Source organism: Somniosus microcephalus, chromosome 9 (assembly GCF_052327205.1).
Source record: "Somniosus microcephalus isolate GS21.2 chromosome 9, FLI_Smic_1.0, whole genome shotgun sequence".
Lineage (NCBI taxonomy): Eukaryota > Metazoa > Chordata > Chondrichthyes > Squaliformes > Somniosidae > Somniosus > Somniosus microcephalus.
Window position 1 is genome coordinate 64,577,104 of NC_140995.1, and position 22,191 is coordinate 64,599,294.

The following is a 22,191-nucleotide window of genomic DNA, read 5'->3' on the forward strand; positions in this document are numbered from 1 at the left end:
GCGGAAGGGCTTGCCATAATTTTCCAACCTTCTCTAGATGCGGGAGAGGTGCCTGAGGATTGGAAAGTGGCTAATGTGACACCATTGTTCAAGAAAGGGTGTAAGGACAATCCTAGTAACTACAGGCCGGTCAGTTTAACATCAGTGGTGGGTAAAGTTTTAGAAACTATAATCAAGGAAAAAATTAACGGTCACTTGAAGAAGTTTAAGCTAATTAAGGAGGGCCAACACAGATTTGTAAAAGGCAGATCGTGTTTGACTAACCTAATTTAATTTTTTGATAAAGTAACAGGGAGGATTGATGAAGGGAATGCAATGGATGTTGTCTACATGGATTTTAGGAAGGTGTTTGACAAAGTACTACATAGAGGATGGTTAACAAAATCGAGGCTCATGGAATAGGTGGGTCAGTGGCAGCTTGGATAAGGAATTGGCTTAAGGATAGAAAACAGCGAGTTGTGGTAAATGGCTGTTTTTCAAACTGGAGGATGGTAGACAGTGGTGTTCCCCAAGGGTCAGTGCTGGGGCCACTGCTTTTTTTGAGAGATATATAAATGACCAAGATATTGGAATACAGAGTAGAATTTCTAAATTGCCGATGACACCAAACTTGGGTGTGGCAAACAGATCAATCGACTGCAACAGGACATAGAAAGACTAGCAGAATGGGCAGACCAGTGGCAAATGGAATTTAATAGAGAGAAATGTGAGGTGATGCATTTTGGCAGAAGGAATAGGGAGAGGCAATATACACTTAATGACACAGTTTTAAAGAGTGTGCAGGGACAGAGGGACCTGGGAGTGAATGTGTATAGGTCCCTGAAGGTGGCAGGACATATTGAGAGAGTGATCAGCAAAGCATATGGGATCTTGAGCTTCATAAATAGAGCTATTGAGTTCAAAAGTAGAGAAGTTATGCTGAACCTTTATAAGGCGCTGGTTAGCCGCAACTGGAGTATTGCTCCCAGTTCTGGTCACCACACTTTAGGAAGGATGTGAAGGCCCTTGAGAGGGTGCAGAGGAGATTTTTCCAGAATGGTTCTGGGGATGGGGGATCTTCGCTACAAAGACAGGTTGCAGAAGCTGGATTTGTTTTCATTTGAGCAAAGGAGGTTGAGGGATGATTTGATAGAGGTGTGCAAGATTATGACTGGTTTGGATAGGCTAGACGGGGAAAGGCTCTTCCCACTAGTTAATGGTACAAGGACTAGGGGACACAGATTTCAGGTTTTGGGCAAGAGATATGGGGGTGGGGTGGTGGTGGTTGGTGGGCAAGAGATACAGAGGGGATGTGAGGAAAAACATTTACGCAGCGAGTGGTGAGGACCTGGAACTCGCTGCCGACGGAAGTGGTGGAAACGGAGACACTCAATGTTTTCAAGGGGAGACTGGATTGGCACTTGAGGGAAATAAACTTGCAGGGCTACGGGGATAGAGCAGGGGAATGGGACTGACTGGATTGCTCTGCAGAGAGCTGGCGCAGACTCGATGGGCTGAATGATCTCCTTCTGTGCCGTTATGACTGATGTTGTGAACAGTCTCTTGGATTAATGTTCCTGTTGTAGCGGTTCGTGTAGATCGCCACTAAATAAGAGAGTTTGACTTCGAACAATAAATAAGTTGTTTATTTACAGCAACAGGCTAATTACATCAGGTAAGATGGCAGGTAAGATGGCTGACTGTAGGAGCACCGTGGTGTAGGTCTTGTCCCAGCGGGGACTCCATGAGGACTGAGTTCGCAGCCCTGTGGGGAGCGTGATGACGTCATCGCGTTTGTGTTGTGACGTCATCACGTTGCTCGCGTTTCCCGCGCTTAGGGCGTCACGTGATGCGCGTCATTGCGTCGCTGTCCGTTGAGGCCGAGGTAGCGAGGCCGGGCTGTGCCGGTGCTTGCTGCAGGAGCGGAAGATCGCGTCGCTCCTGTCGGCTGGCCGTTGAGGCCGAAGACGCTAGGCCGGGTTGTGCCGGTGCACACACATCACGTCGTACGTGACGTCAGCGCGCTAGGGCGCGTCTTAAAGGGGCAATGGCCCCAACAGGTAAGTTAAACATACAGTAAGGTAAGTTAAAGGGAATTATGTGTCTCAATGTAAGGGACAACCAGTGGTACCGCCACATAGGCCCCCCCAGAATTCACTTTAACGAAAGTCCAAGGATGAGATGGTCTGACGAGCTGGTGGTCTCGGCGGTCGTGTTGTCTCGGCTTGGTAGGCGAGGTATGAAGATGCTGCTCGTGAGCGGATCCTTACGCACGTCGTGGCGAATAAAACGTATCCGTCAGGTGAAGGACCGTGGAGACGTGCGAAACAGCAGGCCTTGTCAGAGTGACGGGCAGGTTGGGCGGATGTCTCCGTTGGCTGGTGAGCGAAACCTTCGGGAGGCTGGAACGCACGGAACGGTGCGTGCCATAGCGCTACGACGTGAACACAACGGAGGGTGAAGAGTTGCTGCGTTGATCAGTGATCGGTGAGGCTAGCAACTTTCACGTGGCTGATCGCGGCCGCAGGATGCCCGTTGGACCCGTCCTCTGTGTGCAGCTTCAGTCGACGTTTGTGTTTGTTAAAGGGAAAACTGGAGAAAGGGCGGCAACGGTCCAGGTTGTTGTTGCTTTCAGGAAGGGTTAACTCTGCCTGGAGGGCGGCAACACTTGTTCACGCCGAATCGTGTAGTAGGTAACACAACCAGCAGGCTGAAGGGCTGGTGCGTCGTCGGCGGGGAAAGAGTCGTCGGTGTTCACGAGGGATGGGTTCTCGTGGTTCGCGAGGGATGGGTCCTCGTGCGCGAGGAGTGCGTCCTCGTGTTTTGCGGGGTGAGTCCTCGTGGTATCCCCGCAGGGCGCGCTCCGATCTTGTGGGCCCGAACATGCTGTACCCCGCACTTGGAGAGATTTATACTTGCTGTTGCTTTGGACGTAGAGGCGGACGATCCGTGCGGTGGTAGAAAAGTCGAATACGGAGACTGTAAGCACGTGCGTGGCCTGTACCGCATCGATGTTCTCGGCGAACGGGGCTTCTACCTTCATAAAGCACATGGTGTGGAGATGCCGGAGTTGGACTGGGGTGGACAAATGTAAGAAATCACACAACACCAGGTTATAGTCCAACAGCTTTATTTGAAATCACAAGCTTTCGGAGCGCTGCTCCTTCTTCAGGTGAAGTGGAGAAATGCATAAAGACACAGCTTATATAGTCAGAGAATCATGTCAGATGTTTACAGGTAACCTTTCCAACTGCCATTTATCACACCTCGGCAGAGAGATAATCACAGCAGTCAAAGGTGTGAATGGTGTCCAAACAGGTCAGTCAGGGAAACATTACATCAAAGAACAATGAGGTGGGGTCACAAGGGGTCAAATATTGCAGATGCTGGGGTCTGTATGAAAAACAAAAAAACAGACAAAAAACATTTTTTTTGGCTGGAAATCACAGCAGGTCCGGCCGCATCTGTGTAGAGAGAACAAGCCAATGTCGACTCGAGTCTGGATGACCCTGCATCAGGTGGGGTTACATGTAGCGTGACATGAACCCAAGATCTCGGTTAAGGCGGTCCTCATGGGTGCGGAACTTGGCTATCAGTTTCTGCTCGACGATTTTGCGTTGTCGTGTGTCTCGAAGGCCTCCAAGGTGGCCTTCGAGACACACGACAACGCAAAATCGTCGAGCAGAAACTGATAGCCAAGTTCCGCACCCATGAGGACGGCCTTAACCGAGATCTTGGGTTCATGTCACGCTACATGTAACCCCACCTGATGCAGGGTCATCCAGACTCGAGTCGACATTGGCTTGTTCTCTCTACACAGATGCGGCCAGACCTGCTGTGATTTCCAGCCAAAAAAAATGTTTTTTGTCTTTTTTTGTTTTTCATACAGACCCCAGCATCTGCAATTTGTGACCCCACCTCATTGTTCTTTGATGTAATGTTTTCCTGACTGACCTGTTTGGACACCATTCACACCTTTGACTGCTGTGATTATCTCTCTGCCGAGGTGTGATAAATGGCAGTTGGAAAGGTTACCTGTAAACATCTGACATGATTCTCTGACTATATAAGCTGTGTCTTTATGCATTTCTCCACTTCACCTGAAGAAGGAGCAGCGCTCCGAAAGCTTGTGATTTCAAATAAAGCTGTTGGACTATAACCTGGTGTTGTGATTTCTTACATTCATAAAGCACGAGGGAGACCGTGTCTCCCTGGATTGCGGTAGCGACAGCAGAACGGCTGATGCTTCCATAGCGTGCTTCGTTTGTGAAAGACGTTCACAAACCCACCAATTGTAGTGCTGGTGGACGACGGTTGCCATTGGTCGTGCTCTACCTCTGAAATCGTTCGTGAAAAACGGGCTCACCTCCAAGCTGCGCTTCCATTGCGAACACGTACGCAAAGACGGGGTCGCTTTTGGTGGAATCGATGTTAGGCAGTTGCTGTTCCGTGGTTGTTCGTCGGTTGTGCGTTGGTCGTCTTGAGGGAAGACGAGGGTCAGGCTGCGCGTTGCTACCGTGAAAATCGTTTACGGATACGGGTTCACCAATTGTAGCGTAGGAATTGATGAGCTCCCGTACTCACGTCGTAGGGTCACCAATGTAGCGGTTCGTGTAGATCGCCACTAAATAAGAGAGTTTGACTTCGACGAACTATAAATAAGTTGTTTATTTACAGCAACAGGCTAATTACATCAGGTAAGATGGCTGACTGTAGGAGCACCGTGGTGTAGGTCTTGTCCCAGCGGGGACTCCACGAGGACTGAGTTCGCAGTCCTGTGGGGAGCGTGATGACGTCATCGCGTTTGTGTTGTGGCGTCATCACGTTTCCCGCGCTTAGGGCGTCACGTGATGCGCGTCGTTGCGTCGCTGGCCGCCGAGGCCGGGCTGTGCCGGTGCTTGCTGCAGGAGCGGAAGATCGCGTCGCTCCTGTTGGCTGGCCGTTGAGGCCGAAGACGCCAGGCCGGGTTGTGCCGGCGCACGCACATCACGTCGTACGTGACGTGACGTGACGTCCGCGCGCTAGGGCGCGTCTTAAAGGGGCAATGGCCCCAACAGGTAAGTTAAAAGGGCAACGGCCCCAAAAGGTAAGTTAAACATACAGTAAGGTAAGTTAAAGGGAATTATGTGTCTCAATGTAAGTGACAACCAGTGGTACCGCCACACTGTAACATTAACATTGGGTATGTTTCCTTGTTGACTCAGCTAGTTAAGTCACTGGGTAACTGAGCCATGCAGACCCAGGTTCACACTCACTCTCTAGCTGATCTCGGCTGAGACGACAGATGGGGTGCTACACTTAAAAAATAAATAAATTTATTCTCAGGATGTAGGCGTCACTGGCAAGGCTAACATTTACTGCCCATCACTAGTTGCCCTTGCGAAGGTGGTGGTGAGCCGCCGCCTTGAACTGCTGCAGTCCGTGTGGTGAAGGTACTCCCACGGTGCTGTTCGGGAGGGAGTTCCAGGATTTTGACCCAGCGACGATGAAGGAACAGCCGATATACATCCAAGTTGGAATGGTGTGTGACTTGGTGGGGAACTTGCAGGTGATGGTGTTCCCATGCACCTGCTGACCTTGTCCTTCTAGGTGGAAGAGGTCGCAGGTTTGGGAGGTGCTGTTGCAGAAGCCTTGGTGAGTTGCTGCAGTGCATCTTGTAGATGGTACACACTGCAGCGCCGATGGTGGAGGGAGTGAGTGTTTAAGTTGGTGGATCGGCTCCCGATCAAGTAGACTGTTTTGTCCTGGATGGTGTCGAGCTTCTTGAGTGTTATTGTAGCTGGACCCATCCAGGCAAGTGGAGCGTATTCCATCATGTTTGAACTAGGGAGTGAGAAGGGGAAAAAGTTATCCAGGGTTCTTTCTCCTGATAGTGATGTTGGTTGAGGAAAAAAGAAACAGCCTGCTATGAGAGAATTCTGCACATAGAAACTTACAGATAGGTCCACCAGTCCCCTCTCCCTGCAGCTATTGTTACTGTCAGCCGTGGCTCAGTTGATCGCACTCTCGCCTCTGAGTTCAAGTCCGACTCCAGAGATCTGAGCACAAAATCCAGGCTGACATTCCCAGTACAGTACTGAGTCAGAGGTGCCGTCTTTCAGCTGAGACGTTAAACCAAGGTCCTGTCTGCCCTCTCGGGTGGACATAAAATATCCCACTGCACTAATCGAAGGAGAGCAGGGGAGTTCATCCCGGTGTCCTAGCCAATATTTATCCCCTAACCAAAACTGATTATTTGGTCGTCTATCTCATTGCTGTTTGTGGAATCTTGCTGTGCGCAGATTGCTAGTCGCATTTCCTACAAAAACAACACTTTTTTAAAAAAGCACTCCATTGGCACTAAAGCGCTTTGGGTCATCCCGCAGTCGTGAAAGGCGCGATATAAATCCAAGGTCTTTTTTATATTTGCTTAATAATGTAGTTAATTTCTAGCAAAGATCCCGAGTGCTGAGAATGACTGGGTTCTATTTTTTTCTTCCTTCAGCAATCATGTCCTCTTCAAACATACAGTACAAGGTAGAATTTCCCAGTGGAACTTCACAGAGCTATTCCTTCCAGTTGAAACAGACCCTAAGCTTCCAGGGCTGTATCCATGATGACAACACACAACTGGTACCCGCCACTCAGCAGCTGTCCGTGGATCGCACGTTCGTCCTGTATGATAAAAACGAACAGATACTCCGATATGCAATGAGCAACAAGATTGGACCAGTCCAAGGTATCTGTGCAGCCTTTAACAAGACAAGTCCATTTTAGAAAGGAGTTACCTAAGAGATGCACGATGACCAATGGCTGTTAGCCAGTTATTAGGGTCATGATGGAACATTTGCCTTCGAGGGGGTCGAGTGAGGCAAGATTGTTTTATGCGCTTATGACCGTGGAGTTGAGGAGTTCACTTAACAGGTGGTTTATAAACGTCTTGTGATCTTGATTATCTGCTCTAATAGTCATCAAGAGCCCCGCATTTTTTTTACATTTTAGAAATAGTTCTTCATCCTGGTACTTAGAATTACATAGAATTTACAGCACAGAAACAGGCCATTCGACCCATACCAGCATATCAAACAATTAACGGGACGCAAAGTGGATAAGTCACCAGGCTCTGTTGGCATGCACACTAGGCTATTTCATAGAATTACATAGAATGTACAGCACAGAAACAAGCCATTCGGACCATTGAAAGAAGTCTGCTAGTCCTGACTCCCCCACTCCTGAAGGCAATGACTCCTTTGGGTACAGTTCCACAGACACCAATCACTCTCTTAAGAACATAAACATAAAAACATAAGAAATAGGAGCAGGAGTAGGCCATTCGGCCCTTTGAGCCTGCTCCGCCATTCAATGAGATCATGGCTGATCTTCTGCCTCAACTCCATTCACTGGCCATATCGCTTGATGCCCTTGCTAGTCAGAAATCAATCAACTTCTGTTTTGAATATACCCAATGACTCAGCCTCCTCGGCCCTCTGGGGTAGAGAATTCCAAAGATTCACCACCCTCTGCGAAGAAATTTCTTCTCATCTCAGTCCTGAAGGCCTACCCTTTATCCCGAGGCTGTGGCCCCTGGTTCTAGACTCCCCAGCCAAGGGAAACATTCTCCCAGCATCCATCCTATCAAGCCCTGTAATAATTTTGTATGCTTCCATGAGATCCCCTCTCATTCTTCTGAATTCTCTTCTCATACGATAGTCCCGCCATCAATCTCGTGAACCTTTGTTGCACTCCCTCTATGGCAAGTATATCCTTCCTTAGGTAAGGAGACCAAAATTGTACACAGTACTCCAGGTGTGGTCTCACCAAGGCCCTATATAATTGGAGTAAGACTTCTTTACTCCTGTACTCAAATCCTCTTGTAATGAAGGCCAGCATACCATTTGCCTTCCAAATGGCTTGCTGCACCTGCACATTCACTTTCAGTGACTCATGTATAAGGACACCCAGGTCCCTTTGAGCATCTGCATTCCCCAATCTTTCACCATTTAGGAAATACTCTGCCTTTCTGTTTTTTCTACCAAAGTGGATAACTTCACATTTATCCATATTGTAATCCATCTGCCATGTTCTCGCCCACTCACTGAGCCTGTCGAGAGCCCCTTGAAGCCTCTTCACAACTGACACTGCCACCTAGCTTTGTATCATCAGCAAATTTGGAAATGTTACATTTAGTCCCCTCATCCAAATCATTGATCTAGATTGTGAATAGCTGGGGCCCAAGCACCGATCCTTGCGGTACCCCACTAGTTACAGCCTGCCATCCTGAAAAAGATCCGCTTATCCCTACTCTTTGTTTTCTGTCTGTTAACCAATTCTCAATCCATGTTAGTATATTACCCCCAATTCCATGTGCCCTAATTTTGTTCACCAACCTCTTGTGTGGGACCTTATCGAAGGCCTTCTGAAAATCCAGATACACCACATCTACCAGTTCCCCTTTGTCTACTCCACTAGTTACATCCTCAAAGAACTCCAATAGGTTTGTCAAACAGGATTTCCCTTTCATAAATCCATGTTGACTCTGCCCAATCTTACTATTAGTTTCTAAATGCCAAGTTATTGCATCCTTTACAATAGATTCCAGCATTTTCCCAACTACTGATGTGAGGCTAACCGGTTTGTAGTTCCCTGTTTTCTCTCTCCCTCCTTTCTTAAATAGCAGGGTTACATTTGCTATCCTCCAATCTGCAGGGACCATTCCAGAATCTATAGAATTTTGGAAGATGACAACCAATGCATCCACTATTCCAATGGCCACCTCTTTCAAAACCCTAGGATGTAGGTCATCCGGTCCTTGGGATTTATTGACTTTTAGTCCCATTAATTTTGCTAGTACTTTTTTTTACTAATAATTTCTTTAAGTTCCTCATTCTCGTCACACCCTTGGTTTTCTCGTATTTCTGAGAGGTTTTTTGTGTCTTCCTCCACAAAGACAGAAACAAAGTATTTATTTAATTTCTCTGCCATTTCCTCATTCCCCATTATAAATTCTCCTGTCTCTGACTGTAAAGGACCTACATTTACCTTTGCCAGTCTTTTCCTTTTCACATACTTATAGAAGCTTTTACAATCCGTTTTTATATTTTTCGCTAGTTTGTGCTCATATTCCATTTTCCCTTTATCAATTTCTTGGTCCCCCTTTGCTGATTTCTAAATCGTCAGGCTGACTGCTTTTTCTGGCAACTTTATAAGCTTCCTCCTTTGACTTAATACTAGCTTTAATTTCTTTTGTTAGCCATGGTTGGATCACTTTTTTTTTCCATTTTGGGTTTTTATGCCCTAGAGGAATATGGTTGTTGCAAATTATGCATTACAGGAAACTTTTTTTTTATCCGGGACCGGCGTGGTGCCAGTTTATCAAAAAGTCCAGATTACAGAGAGGTATAGTTAAAAAAAATACGAGAGCTCCGTACACCGCAACAAATCCAGGCTTCCCTGTTGCTTAGCAACAGGTGCAGGAACCCCAGCCACAGACCAAGCGTCCCAAGTGCAGGAACCCCGATTACACAGCCACAGATCCAGGAACGGCCACTAATATGAAGTAAAACTTACCTGAACCTACTCCTGAATTTTGCTGGTTAACAGAGATTTCTGGTTATTTAGGTGCTGGTAAATCAAGAGTTTCCTGTATTTCCTTGAATGTTAGCCATTGTATGTCCACCTTCATACCTTTTAGTGTAGTCTCCCAATCTACCATGGCCAACTTGTCCCTCATACCCTTGTAGTTTTCTCTGTTTAGATTGAAGACCTTAGTTTCAGATTGGACTACATCACTCTCAAACTTAATGTAAAATTCAATTATATTATGGTCACTTGCCCCTAAAGGCCCCTTTACACAAGATTATTGATTAGCCCTTTCTCATTACACAGTACCAGATCCAGAATAACCTGTTCCCTGGTTGGTTCCGCCACATACTGATCCAGGAAACCATCTCACATGCATTTCAAGAATTTGTCCTCCACACCATTAGTGGTAATTTGATTTGCCCAGTCAATATGTAGATTAAAGTCCCCCATGATTACCGTATTGCCCTTGTTACATGCACTTCTAATCTCTTGATTGATACTGTGCCCTACATTACCATTACTGTTTGGTGGTCTATACACAATCCAACCAATGTTTTCCACCCTTTGCTGTTTCTTAGCTCCACCCAAACTGATTCCAGTTCTACATCACGATCTGCCAAGCCAAGATCTTTTATCTCTACCGTACTGATCTCCTCTCTTATTAACAGCGCTACGCCACCTCCTTTTCCTTTTTGTCTGTCCTTCCTAAATGTTGAGTACCCTGGAACATTCAGTTCTTCGCTTTGGTTACCCTGCAACCATGTCTCTGTAATGGCAATTACATCATACCCATTTACTACTATTTGTGCCATTAATTCATCCACCTTGTTGCAAATGCTACGTGCATTTAGATAAAGTGCCTTCAACTTTGCCTGTTTAATATTTTTCTGCACTTTGACCCTCTTTACTGTTGGCCTTTGTTTCTGCTCCCTACTAGTTTTGCTGACTACTTTTCTAACTTGCACTTCCAGCTTTGTTTCTCTCCATTCTGGGCCCACACTTAGGTTCCCAGCCCCCTGACAAACTAGTTTAAATCCATCCGAACAGCACTAGCAAACCCCCCTGCGAGGATGTTGGTCCCGGTTCTGCCGAGGTGTAACCCGTCCAGCTTGTACAGGTCCCACCTTCCCCAGAATTGGTCCCAATGCCTCAGGAATTTAAATCCCTCCCTCCTACACCACCTCTCCAGCCACGCAGTCATCTGGTCTATTATCCTATTTCTGCTCTCGCTAGCATGTGACACTGGGAGTAATCCTGAGATTACTGCCTTTGAGGTCCTGCTTTTTCATTTATTTCCCAGCTCCCTATATTCTGCTTGCAGGACCTCGTCCCTCTTTCTACCTATGTCATTGGTACCGATATGGACCGCGACCTCTGGCTGTCCACCCTCCCCCTTCAGAATGTCCTGCAGCCGCTCAGTGACATCCTTGACCCTGGCACCAGGGAGGCAACATACCATCCTGGAGTCATGTCTGCGGCCACAGAAGCATTTATCTGTTCCCCTTACGATAGAATCCCCTATCACTATTGCTCTCCCACTCTTTTTCCTCCCCTCCTGTGCAGCTGAGCCACTAGTAGTGCCACGGACTTGGCTCTTGCTGCATTCCCCTGAGAAACCATCTCCCCCAGCAGTATCCAAAATGGAAAATCTGTTAGAGAGGGAGATGGACCCAGGGGACTCCTGCACTACCTTCCTAGTTCTTTTACTCTGTCTGGCGGTCACCCATTTCCTGTCTGCCTGTGCACTCTTTACCTGTGGTGTGACCACCTCGTTAAACGTGCTATCCATGAAGATCTCAGCTTTGTGGGTGCTCCACAGTGACTCCAGCCGTAGCTCCAGCTCCGAAACGTGGATTTTGAGTAGCTGCAGCTGAAGACACTTCCTGCACACGTGTTTGCCCTGGACACCAAAAGTGTCCCTGACTTCCCACATAGCAGAGGAGGAGCACTCCACGCTGCCGAGCAGCCCTGCCATGTCCTACCCTTAATTTACTTCCTTTAAGATAAAGAATATTAAATACACTAGGGACCTTACTTCACTTTAAATGCTACTTACTCTAAACTAGAGACCTTACTTGTACTTTAATGACTGGACTGTAGAAATACTCACCAGGTCCTACTTACCAAATCATCTCCTTCCCTTGTGCCGACGTCACTTTCGAATGTTGCCTGTTGAGGTCCGCTCTTGCTGCTGCTCCCAATAGCTCGGTCTGGGCCTCGAGCCTCGGGCTTTATTTCCTCGCTCCTCCTTCGCCTGTTCCCTCACAGGTTGGTCCACACTCGCTCCTGCTCCCAATAGCCGAGTCCAGGTCATGAGTGTTTAACTATTGACTTATGAATGGCATCACATCCAATCTTGTTCATTTCCAGTAGACATTGGATGGCAATCGTGAATTGCAACCTTGGCTGTCTTTGCTCTTTCTTTCCCTGCCGCCACCCCCCCCCCCCCCCCCCCCCCCTAAAGTTTAGGGTCCCAGAGATGCCCTGGAGACCTTCCACTGATGTGCGGGTTAGTTTGATTGGCTATGATAAATTGACCCTTAGTGTTCGGGGGATTAAATACGTGGGGTTACGGGGATAGGGTGGGATATGTGTTGGTGCAGGCTCGATGGGCCGAAATGGCCTCTATCTGCACTGTGGGGTTTCTGTGATTCTGTGAAGCCCCAGTTGAGAGCCACACAGACCAGAGATTGAATCTGGTGTTCCCTGGTTTGCGTGGCTCACTAACGACATCACCTGATGTCTTTGTCAACTGTAACAGGAGCCTGAGGACTATTTTATTTTCTAATTTTATATAATCCCAAAAAATTCCTTTGCCGTTTGAGCCAATGGGCAGGATTTTCATTGGGCCGTGGAGGCGGGATTGGGGGCGTGTGGAGGGTTAATATCGTGACATCGGGGGGCACGAACCCATCCCGCCCCAACCTGCCTCCATGCCAGTTTCAAAGGCGGATACCCGACCTGTGCTGGGAGCCACCTCCCCGAGGCGGGAAGGGGATTAGAGCCAATTAACTGCCTGTTAACAGGTAGTTAACAAGCAGTTTTTAGCCTAAACCCTATTTTTATTCCTGAAGTGTGGGATTCCCGACGGCTCCAAACGACGTCAAGTTAGCGAGGTGGACCGTCGGGCTGAAGGGCTTGGCGGGTTCGAGATGTCCGGTGTTCAGGTGAGTGATGGGTGCATGAGTGCAGAGGTAAGTGTGTTTGGTGTGTGTAAAGTGTTTTAAAGAAGTTTAATTACCTTTACTGCCTTCCTTCCTTCAGGTCTCGGGAGTCCCTCATCTCACCGACACAGAAAGCAGAATGGCCGCGAGCTGTCAAAAGTTGCAGTATTCAGCTTTCTGTTCTGGAGAGATCTCTAAATCAGCCTGAAAGGAAGGAATTAACTTAGTGTACAGATTGTCAGTGTTTGACCGCTTCAAAGAGCTGTGAAAGGCTGATATTTCATCTGTCAAAAGCTCTTGACAGATGAAATGTCAATCTGTGACGTCACCTGTTGCTGGGTGGCCCTTAATTGGCCTGCTAAGCCCGCTGGGCGGGCTCAACAAGGTCAATCAAGTGAAAATCGAGAGGGTTGGCCACAACTCGATGGAGGCGGGACTACAACCCCAAAAGTTGTAGTCACGCCTCCAGTATCAAAATCCAGCCCAATGTTTTTGATGACCTCCACAAAAAAAAAAGCATAATTTTATGTTGAAGTATTTTCTTGTATTGTACAAATAGCAGCCTGGTGACTGATCAGCTGTTAATGGTAACAGAGAGTACAAGGGCATTGGCTCAGTTATTCCATTCCATAAATGTCAAGAAGCTGCTCTGTACGACTTTTATACTAAATAGAATGACCTAGTCCCTTATGTACTTACCTAGCTTATCCTTTCATTCATTTTCTTATGACACTTTCTATTTGAGGCATTTTCTCATTGTCCTCGCACCCTAACCAGCCAAGAGAATGTGTGGCTATTGCCAGTGCAGCTGTTGAGGTGTGAGAGCATCTTGGGTCACACTTCCCTTCTTGTAAGATTAACTAGCCTCCCTCCACTTGGCAGTTTCCTGTCACAACAACAACAACTAGCATGTATATAGCACCTTTAACATTGTAAAATGTCCCAAAGCGTATCACAGGAGGTATTAGGACAGGTGACCAAAAGCTTGGTCAAAGAGGTAGGTTTTAAGGAGTGTCTTAAAGGAGGAGAGTTTTAGGGAGGGAATTCCAGAGCTTAGGGCCCAGGCAGCTGAAGGCACAGCCACCAATGATGAAGCGAAGGAAATCGGGGATGCACAAGAGACCAGAATTGGAGGAACAGAGTTCTCGAAGGGTTGTAGGGTTGGAAGAGGTTACAGAGCTAGGGAGGGGCGAGGCCATGGAGGGATTTGAAAACGAGGATGAGAATTTTAAAATCAAGGCATTACCAGACCAGGAGCCAATGTAACAAAAACAGAAAATGCTGGGAATACTCAGCAGGTCAGGCAACATCTGTGGAGAGAGAAACCGAGTTCAGGTTGATGACCTTTTGTCAGAACTTTTGTTTGCAGGAGCCAATGTAGGTCAGCAAGCACGGGGGGATGGGTGAATGGGACTTGCTGTGAGTTAGAATAAAGGCAGCAGAGTTTTGAATGAGCTGAAGCTTACGGAGGGGGCTAGGTGGGAGGCTGGTGAGAGCATGAGAATAGTTGAGTCTGGAGGTGATAACGGCATGGATAAGGGTCTCAGCGGTACAATTATGATCAGTAACTTTAACTGTCGAGGATTGACGCACTGTGCCATCCCTAAAATGATGTGTGTGAGACCAAAGGGAGGGGGTTCCAGAGACCTGTGCAGAAGCCCAGATATTTAATCATCGCCTGCTTTTGAACGCACCCGTCCAGGGTAAGCATCTTTAATTACATTCCAGCTTAATGTGCAGTCTCTTAAACACTAACTGGCAACTGTATTTCCACGGCCCAGTGCAATCTTAGAGAAATCTTAAATCCCAAAACACCAAAAGGGAAATTGGTGGGAGTGAATGTATAAATCTGGGTCAGGAGGGTTTCCCTGGGCCCCTTTCATCTGCTCTCATGGATTTCCAGCAAGTTGGTACTTTGAAGTTGGAAAGATGTTGTATTCTGGCAATGGCTTTGCAGCCCTGAACAACAGGTTATAATTGACCTATGCTCACAGAATTAGTCAACATGGAAACTCACAGAACCTTTTCTATTTCTGTTCCCATTTCTCGTTTCTCCCTCCCTGTCTCTGGAGAGGTACCTGTCTCAGATTATCCCCTCCCTGTTTCTGGAGAAGTACCTGTCTCAGATTATCCCCTCCCTGTTTCTGGAGAAGTACCTGTCTCGAATTATCCCCTCCCTGTTTCTGGAGAAGTACCTGTCTCGAATTATCCCCTCCCTGTTTCTGGAGAAGTACCTGTCTCGAATTATCCCCTCCCTGTTTCTGGAGAAGTTCCTGTCTCGGATTATCCCCTCCCTGTTTCTGGAGAAGTACCTGTCTCGGATTATCCCCTCCCTGTTTCTGGAGAAGTACCTGTCTCTGATTATCCCCTCCCTGTTTCTGGAGAAGTACCTGTCTCAGATTATCCCCTCCCTGTTTCTGGAGAAGTACCTGTCTCGGATTAGCTCTTCCTGGCACACTTGGAGCACTGTGAATAGTTCTGGCCTCTATATTATAAAAAGGACATAGAAGCACTGAAAGTACAAGGATGATACCAGAACTGAGAGGTTACAACTATCAGGAAAGACTGAACAGGCTGGGGCTCTTTCTCTAGAAAAGAGAAAGCTGAGGGGTGACCTGACAGAGGTCTTTAAGATTATGAAGGGGTTTGATAGGGTAGGGGTAGACGTAGAGAAGATGTTTCCACTGGGCGAGTCCAAAATTAAGGACTGTAAATATAAGATTGTCACTAATCAATCCAATAGGGAACTCAGGAGATCTTTACCCAGAGAGTGGTTAGAATGCGGAACTCACTTCCACAGGGAGTGGTTGAGGCGAATAGCATTGATGCATTTAAGGGGAAGCTAGAGAAACACATGAAGGAGAAAGGAATAGAAGGATATGTTGATGAGATGAAGAGGGGTGGGAGGAGGCTCGTGTGGAGCATGAGCACTGGCATAGACCTGTTGGGCCGAATGGCCTGTTTCTGTGCTGTAAATGCTATGTAATTCTATGTAGTACATCAAGAACGCACATGCTGGACTGTTGGCATTAATCTTTGTTCTACCATTCAATGGAATAATGAGTTTGGTACAAATGTGGTCTCCGTGCATTTATGTGGATATGTAGTCTTACAATTGACTTTTTTTTATCAGCCGGGAAGTTTGTTGTAGATATTTAGATAACTGACTCTTGAGAATGGAACATTTCTGTTTATCTGCAGCCAACCTCTCCGTGACCCCAAACTGACACAACCAATTAATTCTGGAACTCATGAGCAGTTTACATTCCTAGTAAAACACCAATGAATGGCTTGCACTCTCTAGGCTCATACTGGTTCATTTGTGTGAATGCAGACTGTATTAGTGCTGGATATTGCAGTCTAATTGGACATTTGTCTTGCTTAAAAAAAAGTACTTTGCCCAACCATGTCAGTTCCTAGTATGAATTCATTTCAAGCACCTAGTTTGAGCTCGATTCTGTTGTCCCAGAGGGTGCAGAGGTTTCCAGAGCTGCTCTTTTACAGAAGGTTCCTCATCTCGAAGCACAAACTTTAACTGTTCTAGGTTATAACTAGTTAGTATTCAATTTAAGATCTCCATTTTATAAAGGTTGCTGGATTGGCTTGTAACAACCTCTGCTGGAATGAATGTGCAGACATGGGAGTGAGGGCCGGCTACAGCCTGGTTGTGATGCCCTGATGGAAGGTGCTTTTATATTTAGCACAGTTTTTGTTTAAAACGAAAGACTTGCATTTATACAGCACCTTCCATGACCACCAGACGTACCAAAACGCTTTACAGCCAATGACGTACATTTGAAGTATAGTCACTGTTGTAGTGTAGGGAAATGCGGCAGCCAATTTGTACACAGCATAGTCTAAAAATACATTTAAAATGTTCTTCATTTGTGGGAGCTTCCTGTGCGCAAATGAACTGCCACATTTCCTATTTTCTTAGGCAGTCCCTCGGAACCGAGGATGACTTGCTTCCGCATTAAAAATGAGTTCGCAGGTGACTGAGTCCAATGTGGGACCTACAGTCTCCATCACAGGTGGGACAGACGGTGGTTGAAGGGACGGTTGGGTGGATTGCTTGGGTTGACATGCGCTCCTTGTGCTGCCTGTGCTTGGCTTCCGCTTGCTCCCAGCGAAGAGACTCGAGGTGTTCGGTGCCTTCCCGGATGCTTCTCCTATTTCCTATTTTACTATAGTGACGACACTTCAAAACTGCACAGGAAGTTCGGGTAGAAATTGTTCCTGCTGTTTGCGCACCTTTAAAACACTTCCCCCCCCCCCCCCCCCCAAGTTTCTTCGTGCTTGGTGAGCCTTACCTGCATATGTCAGAGTGAGAGCCAATGGCGTAGCAGCTGAGAGTTTCCTGGGTGTGTTTTTTTAAAAAGGGGGCTCAGCATTGTGACTCGGAGGTTTTATAGTTAACATGTAGATTTAATGTATTCCTCCCACTGATCTGATCCTCATTGTCTTCTTGTTCGAGAACAATGGGCAACTCAAAACTATTTCAAAAATGCTCTGTTTTAACCATAACATTAACCCACTTGGCTTCCAGCCAGAGCTTCAATTATTCAGTGGTAGAAGATAATGCAAGTAATGAATATTCAAAGTGTCGTAAATTCCTATCGGTAGAACTGTGAACTCTGTTTTGGGGTAGTTCCATCTCAGTTGATGTTTGTGCTGCAGTAGTTCTGGGTACTACAGACAGAGTTTATAGATTTTTTTTTTTGGCAGTGAAATGGGCCAGTAATTCCGGTCCCAACGCGTGAGTACGGACGGTGTACTCACGCGTGGGCCCGTTGGAAGTGCCAGATTCCAGCATGCACGGGAAACCGGCATTTCCTCTCCATCGAACTAAGGGGTTAAGAGGTCAAACGCGTGCGCGCAGTACTCTGCGCGCACGCGTTGAACTTCCTTTGTTTAGACAGGTTTGCGCGTGTGCAAGGGACTGAACTTTTTGGAAATGAAAAAAGGAGGCGTAAGCAGTGGATTCTCGAAGGTAAGTGGTCTAATATTTAAAATTATTACATTTTTTCCACAGCTTCATTGTTTTTAAGGACTTTACAGTAAGGTAAGTTTATTTTTAGACCCGAATTCGTGTTAAAAAAAAAAAAAAAAATTTCAAAAATTTTATTAATTGTTTTAATTAGTTTTTTAAAGTTATTTATAGTTTATTTAATTATTGGGATGTTTTTGAAAATTTTAATTAAAGTTAAACTAGTCTTTTGGGCGCCCGTACTTTTCATGAGTTTGACAGTCTTTACTATCAAACTCATGAATGAGTTTCCCCTCCCCTGATTGGCTGCAGAGTGCTCACCTGATCCCAGCCGGCACATCGCACTAACTACGCCGCTGGATCAGGTAAGCACATCGCGCCGACATCGGAACCGGGCCAGTGACAGGAAATGCAAGCAGGCTCGGGCTTCAGAAGTCAGCGCGCAGGGTAAGTGCAGATCGGGGGCTTGCACGCGCGGCAAGCACCCGATCCTAATTTCAGGCCCAATGAGATCATGGCTGATCATCCAAATTCAGTACCCTGTCCCTGCCTTCTCCCCATATCCCTTGATCCCTTTAGCCTTAAGAAATATATCCAACTCCTTCTTGAATATATTTAATGAACTGGCCTCCACCGCCCTCTGTGGCAGAGAATTCCACAGGTTCATCACTCTCTGGGTGAAGAAATTCCTCCTCCTCTCAGTCCTAAATGGCTTACCCCTTATCCTTAGACTATGACCCCTGGTTCTGGACTCCCCGGCCATCGGGAACATCCTTCCTGTATCTAGTCTGTCCAGGCCTGACAGAATTTTATACGTTTCGATGAGATCCCCTCTCAATCTTCTAAACTCCAGTGAGTATAAGCCCAATCAGGCCATCTTAGACTGGGTATTATGTAACGAGAAAGGATTAATTAGCAATCTTGTATGAGGCCCCTTGGGTCGGAGCGATCATAATATGATCGAATTCTTCATTAAGATGGAGAATGAAGTAGTTGACTCAGAGACTAGGATCCTCAATTTAAATAAAGGAAACTACGATGGTCTGAGGAGCGAGTTGGGTAGGATTGATTGGGGAATGTCACTCAAAGGGTTGACGGTGGATAGGCAATGGCAAACATTCAAAGACCGAATGGATGAGCTACAGAATTTGTTCATCCCAGTTTGGCATAAAAATAAAACAAAAAAGGTGACTCTACCGTGGCTAACAAGGGAAATTAGGGATAGCATAAGATCCAAGGAGAGGACATATAAATTGGCCAGAAAAAGCAATAATCCTGAGGATTGGGAGCAGTTTAGGATTCAACAAAGCAGGACAAAGGGATTAATTAAGAAGGGGAAAATAGAGTATGAGAGTAAGCTTTCAGGGAACATAAAAACTGACTGTAAAAGCTTTTATAGATATGTGAAGAGAAAAAGATTGGTGAAGTCAAGCGTAGGTCCCTTGCAGTCAGAATCAGGGGAATTTATAATGGGGAACAAAGAAATGGCTGACCAACTAAATACATATTTTGGTTCTGTATTCACAAAGGAGGACACAAATAACCTCCCAGAGATGCCAGGGAACATAGGGTCTGATGAAAGGGTGGAACTGAAAGAAATCAGTATTTGTAGGAAACTTGATGGGACTGAAGGCCGATAAATCCCCAGGGCCTGATAATCTACATCCCAGGGTACTTAAGGAAGTGGCCCTAGAAATAATAGATGCATTGCTGGTCATCTTCCAGAACTCGCTAGACTCTGGAACAGTACCCATGGATTGGAGGGTAGCTAATGTTACCCCACTATTCAAAAAAGGTGGTAGAGAAAAAGCGGGGAATTATAGACCGGTAAGCCTGACATCGGTAGTAGGGAAAATGCTAGAGTCCATTCTAAAAGATGTAATAGCAGAGCACTTGGAAAGCAGTGACAGGATCGGACGAAGTCAACATGGATTTACAAAAAGTAAATCATGCTTGACTAATCTACTGGAATTTTTTGAGGATGTAACTGGTAAAATAGATAAGGGAGAACCAGTGGATGTGTATTGTGGCATAGTGGTTAGCACTGTTGCCTCACAGCGCCAGGGACCCGGGTTCAAATCCGGCCTCGGGTGACTGTCTGTGTGGAGTTTGCACATTCTCCCCGTGTTTGCGTGGGTTTCCTCCGGGTGCTCCGGTTTCCTCCCACAGTCCAAAGATGTGCGGGTTAGGTTGATTGGCCATGATAAAAATTGGCCCTTAGTGTTAGGGGGGATTAAATACGTGGGGTTACGGGGATAGGGCTTGGGTGGGATGGCTGTCGGTGTAGGGACCGGGTGCTAGGGTTTGGATGATCAGCCATGATCTCGTTGAATGGCGGAGCAGGCTCGAAGGGCCGAATGGCCTACTCCTGCTCCTATCTTCTATGTTTCTATGTATTTGGACTTTCAGAAGGCTTTCGATAAGGTCCCGTATAAGAGATTAACGTGCAAAATTAAGGCACATGGGATTGGGGGCAAGGTATTGACTTGGATAGAGAACTGGTTGGCAGACAGAAAGCAAAGAGTTGGAATAAACGGGTCGTTTTCCGAGTAGCAGGCAGTGACTAGTGGGGTACCGCAAGGATCGGTCCTAGGACCCCAGCTGTTCACAATATATATTAATGATCTGGACGAGGGAATTGGATGTAATATCTCCAAATTTGCAGACGACACAAAGCTGGGTGGGAGGGTATGCTGTGAGGAGGATGTCATGAAACTCCAGTACGATTTGGACAGGTTGGGTGATTGGGCAGAAACATGGCAAATGCACTATAATGTGGATAAATGTGAGGTTATCCACTTTGGTGGCAAAAACAGGAAGGCAAATTATTATTTGAATGGCAATAGATTGGGAGAAGGGGAAGTGCAAAGAGACCTGGGTGTTCTTGTGCACCAGTCGCTGAAGGTAAGCATGCAGGTGCAGCAGGCGGTTAAGAAGGCAAATGGTATGTTGGCCTTCGTAGCAAGAGGGTTCGAGTACAGGAACAAGGATGTCTTGCTGCAGTTGTACAGGTGAGACCGCACCTTGAGTATTGTGTGCAGTTTTGGTCGCCTTACCTGAGGAAGGACGTTCTTGCCATGGAGGGAGTACAGCGAAGATTCACCAGGCTGATACCTGGGATGGCAGGAATGACGTATGAGGAGAGATTGTGTCGATTGGGCTTATACTCACTGGAGTTTAGAAGATTGAGAGGGGATCTCATCGAAACCTATAAAATTCTGTCAGGCCTGGACAGACTAGATGCAGGAAGGATGTTTCTGATGGCCGGGGAGTCCAGAACCAGGGGTCACAGTCTAAGGATAAGGGGTAAGCCATTTAAGACTGAAATGAGGAGGAATTTCTTCACCCAGAAAGTGGCGAACCTGTGGCATTCTCTGCCACAGAGGGCAGTGGAGGCCAGTTCATTAAATATATTCAAGAAAGAGTTGGATATATTTCTTAAGGCTAAAGGGATCAAGGGATATGGGGAGAAGGCAGGGACAGGGTACTGAATTTGAATGATCAGCCATGATCTCATTGAATGGCGGAGCAGGCTCAAAGGGCCGAATGGCCTACTCCTGCTCCTATCTTCTGTGTTTCATTCGACACAATCTCTCCTCATACGTCATTCCTGCCATCCCAGGTATCAGCCTGGTGAATCTTCGCTGCACTCCTTCCATGGCAAGAACATCCTTCCTCAGATAAGGCGACCAAAACTGCACACAATACTCAAGGTGCGGTCTCACCAAGGCCCTGTACAACTGCAGCAAGACATCCTTGTTCCTGTACTCGAACCCTCTTGCTACGAAGGCCAACATAGCATTTGCCGCCTGCTGCACCTGCATGCTTACCTTCAGCGACTGGTGCACAAGAACACCCAGGTCTCTTTGCACTTTCCCTTCTCCCAATCTATTGCCATTCAAATAATAATCTGCCTTCCTGTTTTTGCCACCAAAGTGGATAACCTCACATTTATCCACATTATAGTGCATTTGCCATGTTTCTGCCCAATCACCCAATCTGTCCAAATCATACTGGAGTTTCACGACACCCTCCTCACAGCATACCCTCCCACCCAGATTTGTGTCATCTGCAAATTTGGAGATATTACATCCAATTCCCTCGTCCAGATCATTATATATTGTGAACAGCTGGGGTCCTAGGACCGATCCTTGCGGTACCCCACTAGTCACTGCCTGCCACTCGGAAAACGATCCGTTTATTCCAACTCTTTGCTTTCTATCTGCCAACCAGTTTTCTATCCAAGTCAATACCTTGCCCCCAATCCCATGTGCCTTAATTTTGCACACTAATCTCTTATGCGGGACCTTATCGAAAGCCTTCTGAAAGTCCAAATACACCACATCCACTGGTTCTCCCTTATCTATTTTACCAGTTACATCCTCAAAAAATTCCAGTGGATTAGTCGAGCATGATTTACCTTTTGTAAATCCATGTTGACTTTGGCAACATGGCTCTTCCAACAGTGCGAAGGAGGCAAACTCTGTCAGCCGTGGCTCA

At 46.6% G+C, this 22,191-nt stretch overlaps 1 protein-coding gene across 1 annotated transcript in view; it reads left to right on the forward strand.

The window, feature by feature from the left end:
- The window catches only part of nid1a (nidogen 1a), a 133,274-nt gene that overhangs the window by 37,523 nt on the left and 73,560 nt on the right, over window positions 1–22,191 (forward strand). Inside the window, exon 8 of the mRNA XM_085996690.1 lies at window positions 6,464–6,697. Within this exon, the coding sequence (XP_085852816.1) occupies window positions 6,464–6,697 (234 nt within the window). The remainder of the gene's footprint in view (window positions 1–6,463; window positions 6,698–22,191) is intronic.